Raw genomic sequence first — 12,683 nt, forward strand, 5'->3', positions numbered from 1 at the left:
CTAGGAAGAGCACATGATATGGAGAAACACTCTCTATATCCTCTTTTACTCCAAGTACCAATCTTCTTCATTCAAATTTTAGTTATCATGATGGTCTACCTCCAAATAACTTCATATTTCTCACCTCTGAAGTTTGCTCACTTATTTGTCCCATTTTCACTTCCCTTTCTTTTTTTCTTCCCACTCTTATTATTATTCCTGCTGCTGCTAAGTCACTTCAGTTGTGCCCGACTTTGTGCGACCCCACAGACGGCAGCCCACCAGGCTCCCCAGTCCTTGGGATTCTCCAGGCCTAGTTATCTGTTATTCCCTAGGTTTAAATGATGGAATTACATATATATAATATATATATTTGTTCCAACAAGGCGTCAAGTGTCTTAACTTTCCTCTATGTCACATTAGGTATTTGTGTCCGTTTCCTTCTCTTTAATTGTATTTCTTTCCTTTTACCTTTCATGTCTTTCAGTTACATTTTTACTTGTATCCTTAAGAGGATTTTTTACATTTCCATTCTGATCTGCAGCCACAACTAAAAATATTCTATGCTTCGCCTAACAGTTTGATTCTAAGAGTCTGAAAAAAAAGTGTACTTACATTATTGTGACCTTACACATATTGTAATACAACATACCCTATACATATTATTCTTGCCAGATTAAGAGGCATCTTAGGTTACGATCATGTTTTCTTTTCTACTGGTCCAATGTTACAACTCCTAGGTCACTTGAAATTGAATGTTTATTACATTAAAGTCATACACTCCACCAGTCACTTTCAGATTATACCACTGTTTGCTTCATGTTTCAATCATGAAGTCTTCCTGTCACCAGCCACCTGTGGAAGCACAGAAGCAGGTCTCTTGGCCCTGTTAAGCTTTTAGATGGATGGCTGACATCCTGACTACAACTTTATGAGAGAGTCCAACCCAAAACTGCCTAGCTAAGCTGCTCCTGAGCTCCTCACGCACCAAAAATGTGAAGTAGTAAATATTTTTTTTGTGTTACGCCATTCAGTTTTGGGATAATTTGTCACCAAGCAATTGATAACTAATAAAACAGTTATTATATGTAACAGTTATATTAAGATGTCTTAGTCTCTGCTCCTTTTTCATAACATGCAATTCTTGCTTTAGATATAATAACCTCTTTAATTTCTTCAAGAATACTATCTAATTTGGAGGTATTTTTATAAGTTCTTACTTATTCCCTAAATTGTTTTCTGCTAGTGGCAGTTTTTCTGTTTCTTTTGTATTTTCTTCTTTATGCCCGAATAGATTTGGCGGTATGTATTATCTTAGGTCTTGACTCTAATAACTTCTGCCAAAAGTGAGTAACGCTGAACATTTGCAAGAATGCAAGACTTAGCAGCTGAACTGACTTTCCTGTTCTGCTATGTAGAAGAAGGGTCCTTTTCAGCTAGACGCTCCTCTGAGTGGCATAAGCCCCTGGCATGCTTACTGCCAGGCTTTAGGTCCCCTAAGGTGAGCTTCAGGGCACTAATACCATGGAGGACTTGAAAACTGTGTACTATGGCCCTACACAATTCACTTAGCTTATGCCAAGTCATGTCCAACTCTTTGTGACCCCATGGACTGCAGCATGCCAGGCTTCTCCATCCTTCACTGTCTTCTCGCATTCGCTCAAACTCTTGTCCACTGAGTTGGTGATGCCATCCAACCATCTCATCCTCTGTCTCTCCTTTCTCCCCCTGCCCTCAATCTTTCCCATCATCGGTGTCTTTTCCAATGAGTCAGCTCTTCGCATCAGGTGGCCAAGTATTGGAACTTCAGTTTCAGCATCAGTTCTTCCAGTAAATATTCAGGGTTGATTTCCTTTAGGATTGACTGGTTTGATGTCCTTGCTGTCCGATGGACTCTCAAGTCTTCTCCAGCACCACAATTTGAAAGCATCGGTCTTTCTTCAGCACTCAGTCTTCTTTATGGTCCAATTCTCACATCCGTAGATGACGATTGGAAAAACCATACCTTTAACTCTATGGATCTTTGTCGGCAAAGTGATGTCTCTGCTTTTTAATACACTGCCTAGCTTTGGCACAATTTTGCTTTCAAGGAGCAAACATCTTTTCATTTCATGGCTGCAGTCACTATCCACAGTGATTTTGGAGCCAAAGAATATAAAATCTGCCACTGTTTTCACTTTTCCCCCATCTATTTGCCATGAAGTGATGGGACCAGATCCCATGATCTTAGTTTTTTGAATGCTGAGTTTGAAGCCAGCTTTTTCACGTTCCTTTCCTCCTCATGAAGATGCTCTTTAGTTCCTCTTCACTTTCTGCCATCAGGGTAGTTACCTTCTGCATATATGACGATGCTGATATTTCTCCCAGCAATCTTGATTCTAGCTTGAGTCATCCAGTCCAGCATTTTGCATAAGGTACTCTGCATATAAGTTAAATAAGCAGCGTGACAATACACAGCCTTGATGTACTCCCTTCCCAAATTTTAGCCAGTCTGTTGTTTCATGTCTGGTTCTAACTGTTGCTTCTTGACCTGCATACAGCTTTTTCAGGTAAGGTGGTCTGATATTCCCATCTCTGTAAGAATTCTCCACAGTTTGTTGTGATCTACACAGTCAAAGGCTGTAGCATAGTCAATAAAGCAGATGTTTTTCTGGAATTCCCTTGCTTTTTCTATGATCCAATGGATGTTGGCAATTTGATCTCTGTTGGTTCCTCTGTCTTTTCTAAATTCAGCTTGTGTATCTGGAAGTTCTTGATTCAAATACTGTTGAAGCCTAGCTTGAAGGATTTTGAGCATTACCTTACTATCATATGAAATGAGCACAACTGTATGGTAGTTTGCACTTTTCTTTGGCATTGCCCTTCTTTGGGATTGGAATGAAGACTGACCTTTTCCAGACCTGTGGCCACTGTTGAGTTTTCCAAATTTGTTGGCATATTGAGGGCAGCACTTTCACAGCATCATCTTTTAGGATTTGAAAGATTTCAATTGGAATTCCATCACCTCCACTAGCTTTGTTCACAGTAATGCTTCCTAAGGCCCACTTGGCTTCACATTCCAGGATGTCTGGCTCTGGGTGAGTGATCACACCATCACAGTTATCTGGGTCATTAATAACTTTTTAATATAGTTCTTCTGTGTATTCTTGCCACTTCTTCTTAATAGCTTTTGCTTCTGTTAGGTCTCTGCTGTTTCTGTCCTTTATTGTGCCGATCTTTACATGAAATGTTCCCCTGGTATCATCAATTTTCTTGAAGAGCTCTCTAGACTTTCTCATTCTATTGTTTTCCCTCTATTTGTCTGCACTGTTCATTTAAGAAGGCTTTCTTATCTCTCCTTGCTATTCTCTGGAACTCTGCATTCAGTTGGGTATATCTTTTCCTTTCTACTTTGCCTTTCGCTTCTCTTCTTTGCTCAGCTATTTGTAAGGCCTCCTCAGACAATCACTTCGCCTTCTTGTATTTCTTTTCCTTTGGGATGGTTTTGGTCATCACCTCCTGTACAATGTTACGAACCTCTGTCCCTATTTCTTCAGGCACTCTGTCTACCAGATCTCATCCCTTGAACTGTTCATCACCTCCACTGTAAAACCATAAGGGATTTGATTTAGGTCATACATGAAGGACCTAGTGGTTTTCCCTACTTTCTTTAATTTAAGCCTGAATTTTGCAATGAGAAGCTCATGATCTGAGCCACAGCCCGCTTCAGGTCTTGTTTTTGCAGACTGTATAACCTTCTCCATCTCTGGCTGTAAAGAATATAATCAGTCTGATTTCAACTTCTGTAACAAAGGACTAAGGTCTATCTAGTCAAGGCTATGGTTTTTCCTGTGGTCACGTATGGATGTGAGAGTTGGACTGTGAAGAAGGCTGAGCGCCAAAGAATTGATGCCTTTGAACTGTGGTGTTGGAGAAGACTCTTGAGGGTCCCTTGGACTGCAAGGAGATCCAACCAGTCCATTCTGAAGGAGATCAACCCTGGGATTTCTTTGGAAGGAATGATGCTGAAGCTGAAACTCCAGTACTTTGGCCACCTCATGCGAAGGGTTGACTCATTGGAAAAGACTCTGATGCTGGGAGAGATTGGGGGCAGGAGAAGGGGACAACAGAGGATGAGATGGCTGGATGGCATCACGGACTCGATGGACGTGAGTCTGAGTGAACTCCAGGAGATGGTGATGGACAGGGAGGCCTGGCATGCTGCAATTCATGGGGTCGCAAAGAGTCGGACACGACTGAGCGACTGAACTGAACTGAACTGAACAAAGAACATATTCATTTTCTTCTGATACAAGAACGACTGCTTATATTCTGTAATATAAGAATCAGAAGTTGCTGACAGAACTGTTCTGATTACAGATCTTCTGTGAATTAATCATTTTCAGTTTTACTTTTTCCTTATGCACTCTGTGACTCATATGACAACCCTCTTTTGGGTTCCAATGGACAGACTGGCTCTCACCTTGGACTCCTTACACAAACTATGGGCTCCTACTTCCTTTATGTCCTTTCATACATCAAACCACTCGTGCCCATTAATCTCCCCCAAATTTGTGGAAATCTCTTATGAATAAGAATACCTTCTCTTCCTCAGCTTCTTTTCTCTTTTTGCTTGTTGTTTATTCATTACTACCATTCTTTTATTTCAGTGAGACACGACAGCCATGAATTAAGGCATTACTCAGTCCAACATCTTCAGAATTCCATGTAAGACTGAACCTCCAGGCTTTTCTACAAATATCACCGCTACTTCTTTGTCTTCTGCTTCAGATCCCTCAAATAGAGACTGATGTTTCTGCCATACACTATGTACTGCAGGGTGATGAGACAGCAACTCTTCTTTTTCCTAAGGACTACTTTTAGACTATTATCCTACTTTCTTACAAAAATCCCTTGCTCCACTGAGGCGCTCACTCTCTGAATAATGTCATGTTGTCATTACCAAGAGCCGTCTAGCAACACTGAAACTTTGGCTGCTGGCTCACAATTTTCCTCTCCATGCTATTATCAAACACAGCCACCACAAAATCTATGTCTATAAACATATCTAAACCTTTGGCTCCTTGGCGCCTCCCCTGCTTCATCACTAGGAACCCCCTCTATGCCACCCCAGTGACCACTCCCACGGATCCACTCTTGGTTTTGTCATACCAGAAATTGAACTGCTTCCAAAATCACCAATACAAACGGGTATTTCCCTCTCCAAATACAAGGACCTAATTCTCCCAGCTCACTTGCTTAAGAAACCAATTATAACAAGTATGAAGAAATACGGTAATAAGCTCTTTTCTCAATTACCTACAATTACTTCCTATCTTCCTTTACTCTTTAAATCCTCTTGACCTTCTCACTAAATCCTCACTCTCAGCTAATAACCTTGCCCTTCACATATACTCTGCATAGCATTGCTTCTCTCCTTCTCAAAACTTTTTTCTATTGGTCATATAGTCCATTTCCCACATTTTTAACCTCTTTCTTTCAATTGGCTTCCCCTTAGTATTAAAAAAAAAAACCCAGTATCTCAGATTTTTTAAAAGTCTTCTTTAGATGCGCCCTACATAAACATATCTGCCTCTAACTTACTTTTACTTTTCTTATTTTTTGTTGTTTTTATTCTATCAATTTTATATTGATAACATTCTTAAATACAGAATAATTTTTACTGATATACATACTACCATATATAAAATAGGGCTTTTGGTGACAGAGTGTGTGGCTCTAAACCACATGTTCCAGCTTTCTTGCGTGTTTAGCTTAGGTTTTGTGAGTGCATTGCTATTTACCACATGAAATCACGTGTACAATACTCTGCTTTGTAACTGGACTTGTATTATCTCTTTTTTCTGTTACCACCCATTTCATATTAGCTGCATGGTTAGTCAGCTTATAATTAAATTAACCGTGAATCATTTTAGCGGCCTGTGAAGTAACTAGTCCCTTTTGTGGTCTTTTGACACACTGTTTTTATAATTTGCATCACTGGCTAATTAGCTGATATTTAAAATTCTTTGACGATTTCTCTGTGGTTTCTTGCTTGATTTCTTTCCGAGTATTTGTGAAAGAACAGTTCTGTATGTTTTCCTTGCTGTTGGAGTGCTCTGGCGGTGTGTCTGCTTTCACCATTGGTTTTGATTTCCTGTCTCATCCTGTCGTCTGCTTAGTCGTCATCAATCCAGACCCCCCCACCCCCGCCCCCCGAGGCTGTAGTTTACCCATCCATCTTCCCTCCCTGGTCACCCCTCACTTGCTCTGGTCATAGCCGTGCTGTGGTCCACAGCATGTGTGCCCTTATTTGGGTTTGTGCTTTGTCTTCATGTCTCCTTAAATGGTATTTTTTCCCCATAGCAGTAAGTTGAATTGGTGTATCCCTATGCAGTTACAGGAAAAGGCAATGGCACCCCACTCCAGTACTCTTGCCTGGAAAATCCCATGGATGGAGGAGCCTGGTAGGCTGCAGTCCACGGGGTCGCACAGAGTCGGACACGACTGAAGCAACTTAGCAGCATATATAAAATAGATAAACAACAAGGACCTACCGTATATGCTTCTAACTTCTGACCAGTTCTCTCAACACTCCCCACAACTTGAATATTTTATTTATGATATTTATGACTACTTCCCCAGAAGGCTAAGCTGCATGCGGTAAAAATCTATGTATAATAATCACATGATAACATTTGCTACAGAGATAATGCCTGACAGAAAACTCCATAAATATTTTCTGACTGGATAATAACTCAAAATTACCATTCAGAGTAGATTTGTCACTGGTTATAGAATACTAAAATCTTTAAACTGTGACTCAGTCCTGATTCAAATAATCTGCCCTTCTATTTCTTAGTATAGTTGTTTTAAAATCCTGATGCTTAGCTAAGTTGAATGACAGCATTAGCTCACCCATATCATTCTCTTTCCCTGCTTCCTGGGAAAGAGTGGCCCCTGAAACCATGGAGGACGTGGAATTGGCTGGCAGGTAGCCAATGTCTGCTCCTTCGCTTGCTAATCCACCCTGGCGCAACTTTGCAGAATCCTGAGGTTCAGGACTCACAGATGAGGGCGTGGACAAGTGCTTAGGGTGGCGCTGCTTCTGTAGTTCCATGGCTCTGCCAACTGAACAGAAAGCAATGGTTAATAAATCATGTGGCAAAGCAGCTTTAAAAGAGATGATGAAAAGAGCTTAGAAAGAACATGGTGGGCCTTAGAAACATATAACATGAATTACACAGAGTGAGGAAGAGAGGGGAGATAGATAAAGATAGGAAGGAAGGGAGAAAAAAAGGAAGAAAGAAAGAGAAGGAAGGAGGTGGGGGGGGAGGGAGAGAGAGAGAGAGAAAGGCAGGGGAGGTTGAAAGAGGAGGAGGAGTAAAGGGTGGGAGATGGTAGAAGATGAGGGGGAGAGAGAAGAGGCAGAGGAAGAAGGGTCATGAGAAAAGGAGCTGAGAAGACCAGCAATGGGTGGCCTGGGGGGGAGGGGCGGGGAGGGGAGGGGCGGGGAGGGGATACAGACAGACGGAGATGGACACACCACAAAGCTGCATTCCCGTCAGAGTGAAGATGAAGCCCGCTGGCTCTGTGAACTCTTAGCAAGCCCCTAAGCCACTCCTCCCTAACACTCACAATTTCTCCATCATGACATGCCTCAGAGGCCATGCAGAATAATCCCCACCCTGCCTGTTATCAGTGTGTACATCAGTTACCGTGAGAAGCACCCCATAGCCGTGCACATCTTCACATAGCTGTATACATCTCCAATCCTAAAATTCTTCCTTCCCGAACTCCTACAATTCTTCCTCTGAATCCCTTTAACAGATGGTTAAATTTTCCATTCTCCTCAACCTCTTCTCTAAAGATTTCCTTCTTCTTCTCAGTGTTTCTCAACAAGGGGCACCACTGACATTTGAATGAGGATTCTTCACAGGGTGGGACACTCAGGTTTGCTGGATCACAACAGCCGCCCCCAACTCCAGCTGTGCCGGTATCTTCAAATGCGGTGCTGCCCAGTGTGAGGACCACTGCAGGACCTAATTTCTCTCCCACAGCACCACCTCTACTTCTCCTGTAGCCCTCTCCAGGAGAGCAACTCTCCATTAGGCCTGAGCGTGGAGGGACAGCAGGAAATAAAGCACAGTGGAGAAGTGGAGACCAGTTTAAGTATGGAGAAAATGACTCATACATATACAAAAAGACAAAGTATGAAGGTGAAGTTCATGTACATTTTGTTCTATAAATTTAACAATCAGAAAGTGAATGCAACGAAATCAGAAGAGGTGAGTAAATTATGTTATGAACAGCTGATGGGATGTTCTACTGCCATTAAACACTTATGACAACTGTGAAGTCTAACTGAACACCGGGGGTTCTGTTAGAAATGACACTGAATAGAAACAGTGGAGGTTCAGTGGAAACATTTCTAGAACATCCTTCTCCAGCAACCCAGCCTAGCTGAATGAGCCTCTGATAAGAAGACGGCACGGAATGGTGGGAATGCGGCATTTCAGACTTCAACATACTTGCACTGTTGTCGTGGCGGCTTGGTCTCCTAGGGGGTCCCAAGATGCTGGTGAATCCTCTTCGCTTCCCCTTTTCTTCGCCTTCTCTATCTTTCTTCATACTTTGCTAGAATCAAGGTACAAGGAGATAAGAGACACATAATTCTAATGGTCAAGTTGAAAGAAACTGGCCACATGTAAATGAAAGACACACAAAGGGCACTCATTGGAAGCTGGCACACAGCACTATGTACACATCAAACTCAAGACGCCTTTTCAAACCCTCCAGAGCTGACAATTTTGGAAAGTAAAAGGTATTTTTATAACACATTTACTGGGAGCTTGTTTTAAGTAACTCATTCATCTCTTGAATAATATTTGCTAAACGAATAATGTCTGAAGGCACTATGCTAAAAGATGGGGTACAACGAAGGAGGTCCTTATCTTCATCCAGCTCTACAATCTACCAACATAAACAATTATAAACACTGAGAGGAACCGTAAAAGCAAAGCACGGGGTCGAAACAAAGCTGAGGATAGCTCTCTGTGTAAACTCTTGTTTTCACTTTTCATATCATCTAACAGTTCGTACGTCTGGATTTCTCACTGGATTTTGAGTTTCTTGAGAACAGGGACCGTATCTCATTCCTGCTGGCATGCTTAGCACTAACTTGCTGAAAAAATCCACACTAAGAAGAAGGAAAGCCCTGCAGTCAGATATAAGAAGCATGGCGACCTGAACACACTATTATTATTCCAGTTTTACCTTGATTTTTGGAAGGAATCCAATGCGACCTCGCTTGTGCTCCAAATTTCGAGGTTCTTTCACTTTTACTCCCAAATGTTTCATGTACATGAGAATAACATATTGCATTGTCGAACTGGGGGAGAAAGGATTAAGTAAAATAAGACTTCTGGGAAGGGACAGTGGGTAAATAAAGATATCAAATGACTTCCAAAACCCCCATGCTGAAAGTCTTAGAATTTATCAAGTGAAAAATAAAGAGCTATCGATTTACTGTGACCAGTAAAGATTCTACTCAGATACTAGAATATTAGTCACATAAAATACAAGCCACTAGAAACAGTCTGTATTTTTAAGTTAATAGAAATAAATCTAAATTTAGGACAGGAGAAAAGACAGTTTCTTTTTTTTTTTTGTCCTTAAAATTCTAGGAAAAAATAGTTTCATTACCTCTTTTCTTCTTCTACAGCCTGAGCAGTCATCCTAAAAATAAAAGCATTTAAAATGAAATATTACAGTTTAATAAAAGAGTTGTTACTAAACTCAGATAACTGATCAACAAAACAGAGTCAAATCCATGGAATTCTCCAGGCAAGAATACTGCAGTGGATAGCCATTCCCTTCTCCAGGGGATCTTGCTGACCCAGGGATCAAACCCAGGTCTTCCACACTGCAGGCAGATTCTCTGCCATCTGAGCCCCCAGGGAAGCCCCTGTGGCACAGTCAATGTTTCAGGATCCACTCTAAGTCTCTGTCACCTGGAATGATGTATCAGAAAAATTGTGATCCCTGAGGGATCACTTTTTCATCACCAACTTGCTATAAATGTTTTATAGCAAGAAATATTTCCAAAGCCTGTGAATTAAAGCCAATGTAAGTATTCGATCTGTTTTTGATCAGTTAGAAATTCTACAGTTACTCATTTTAGCAATACCCAGAAAAAGAAATACAAGAATGTCATCTACGATATCAGCATAAAGTTTAGTATTATCACAAGGCAATCGGCTCTACATAAACAACCTGACACACCTTCTAAATTTGTTCAAATGTACTTTACACATAATTATCATCTCAGTAGAGAGGGCGTTTCTACATGTATTTCTATTACTTACAACACTTCTTCAATTTTGGCAACAATCTGTTCTGCACATGCCCGTTCTTTCTCCAAAGTTAACCGGTCCTTGTCTCGCTCTACATCAAGTTTAGTCAGTTCGCTTTCAGCCAAGGTCAGCCCCATGCTGCGCTTCTGCCTAAACGGAATAGGAGACATTTCCTGAGGTAGCCTAGAGGGTAATTTCCTGAGTTACCTAGAGGGTACTATCTCCCTCTGGAGATGCTTCATCAGAGTTTCCATAGTTATGAATTTCTAGCAACAGGTAAAATGTCACGGTTTTCTGTGTGGGGGCCCATGTCACCTGGGACACAGGAGGAAGAAAATTCTAGAGGAAGTCACTCAACAGAACACATATCTTGAAGGACACACTTGGCACAGACAGCTACTAAGCTCAATTCCTGCCAGCCATAAGGAAAGGGGACCATGCACTCTCAGTACCATGCCAACCTTCCGACGCTGGAAGTTCATTAGGTTTTAGTAACAATGATAGAGACCATATGTTATGCCAAGGAATGTATAACCTGTTCCCACCTAAAAAGAAAATTAATTCAGGACAACCATATCAGCTTCTGTCGACCACAAGGCTTACCGAAAATCTTCCAAGTGCCTCTGAACTTCTGGGTGGACTCTTTCTTGCATAGTTTGGATATAGTGGCGATGTAGATCCTCAGGAATAAGCTCTGGTCGTCTTTTTTCTGCATAAATACAAGAAATCACCTGATCTAAAGGCACATTTTGTGCATTGTAACTGGCACTACTTGGTGTGAACTTAACTTGAAGTAAGATAAAGAGATAATATATTTTAAGTATTTTAATCTTAGAACTCACATTTCGTTTACTCTTAAATGTATTATAGGCTCTTTTACTGTTGTGATTCATATGACCTACTAGTCACTGTGTAACAGATAAAACCTCTAGAGAAGAGCTGAGCTACCTATCTACAGAGATGTAATCCTCTAGCACATTGGTGCTCCAGACTTACCTAGATCTACTGATATTTCATCAGGAACAGAAACCTTCAGGTGCTAAAACAAAAATGCAAACAAAAAGTGAAATAGCACTAAGGGTCTTTCAGGATCCATATCAGTACTTACACAAAATAAAGAGAAAAAACTTGAATACCTATAAGTATATTCATGTATAAGCTCATTTTTGGGGGTACCACCCATCTAAATTTCCCAGCTTTGGAATACTCTATGGTTTGAACTTGAAAATCAGCCCACTCCCCAAGGATCATGTTATAAAGGAAATACCTAAAATCCGTTTTACTAGATGACTGAATGCTTTTGTGCCTTATTTATTCCTGTTGGCTTTGGCTTTCTAGAATGAATGAATATTGGTTTGGGCTTTCGAGAATCACTGGTTAAGATAATCGGTCACACACTGTTTGAATCAATATAGGTAAAAACCTAAACTATATGTAGATTACGATATGAAAAATTTACTCATGTATAACAATTTTATTCACTGTATTTGAGACACTCCCACTGAAGACCATGCTATTCCCAATCATATTGGTATATAAAGCTAAAGAACCCTCATAAGAAGTCATGTTCCCAACGAGAAAGTGCTGGATATCAATGTTGAAGCTCTGGAGCCTCAAATCTCTAGTTCTTACAAGTGCAGTTTTTACTACTGAAATAAGATGACCATGTCATAATTAACTTCTTCTTAGCTATGTTTTTTCACATGACAACTGCAGTCTGTGAGCCCATTACCAGATAATTTTCTCCTGTTAATCTGGGAAATGTCTCAGAAAAAATTATTTTGCATTTGGAGAAAGTATATTATCTTCTTCAAATTTACTCTGTATTATACACCCACTTAAGTCATATCCTTCCGGAATTTAAAAAAAAAATTAATGTAAGATCTGAAGTTTTACATCTGAAAATAAGTTACTGCTAAAAATTGAGAGCTCTAATATTTATTTGAAGAGCAGTTAAAATGGATTTCAAAGCTTTCTCTTTATCTGAGGTTGCCATAAAGTAGCTCAAGCCAACTTTCCAGAAATACTTCTAGCACAAATGTAAGAAAGTATATATGTGTTCATTTCTGTATGTGGGTATTTATATGAAATAATATCACCTGTGGCATAAAAGAGCCACGTGGCAGAGCTATTCTTCTGGGTTCCCTTACCCTACTGCTCTCCACCCGGGTGCCCTTTCCCAGTAAAATCTCTTGCTTTGTTAGCACATGTGTCTCCTCAGACAATTCATTTCCAAGTGTTAGACAAGAGCCCAGTTTCGGGCCCTGGAAGAGGTCCTCCTTCCTGCAACAAATGGCGACCCAGATGGGACTTTTCTTGGCTGAGACTGACATCCTGACCACTCGGGGTACTCAGGGGCCAGCTTGCCTG

At 40.7% G+C, this 12,683-nt stretch overlaps 1 protein-coding gene across 5 annotated transcripts in view; it reads right to left on the minus strand.

The window, feature by feature from the left end:
- Positions 1-12,683, minus strand: part of ARHGEF12 (Rho guanine nucleotide exchange factor 12) — a 174,474-nt gene that overhangs the window by 27,483 nt on the left and 134,308 nt on the right. For all 5 annotated transcript variants that reach the window (XM_018059650.1, XM_018059649.1, XM_018059647.1 and 2 more), the window contains 7 exons: positions 11,310-11,352; positions 10,917-11,022; positions 10,326-10,463; positions 9,664-9,696; positions 9,235-9,349; positions 8,490-8,595; positions 6,877-7,089 (listed from right to left, as the gene is read on the minus strand). In XM_018059650.1, coding sequence (XP_017915139.1) covers positions 6,877-7,089; positions 8,490-8,595; positions 9,235-9,349; positions 9,664-9,696; positions 10,326-10,463; positions 10,917-11,022; positions 11,310-11,352 — 754 coding nt within the window. The remainder of the gene's footprint in view (positions 1-6,876; positions 7,090-8,489; positions 8,596-9,234; positions 9,350-9,663; positions 9,697-10,325; positions 10,464-10,916; positions 11,023-11,309; positions 11,353-12,683) is intronic.

Source organism: Capra hircus, chromosome 15 (genome assembly GCF_001704415.2).
Source record: "Capra hircus breed San Clemente chromosome 15, ASM170441v1, whole genome shotgun sequence".
NCBI lineage: Eukaryota > Metazoa > Chordata > Mammalia > Artiodactyla > Bovidae > Capra > Capra hircus.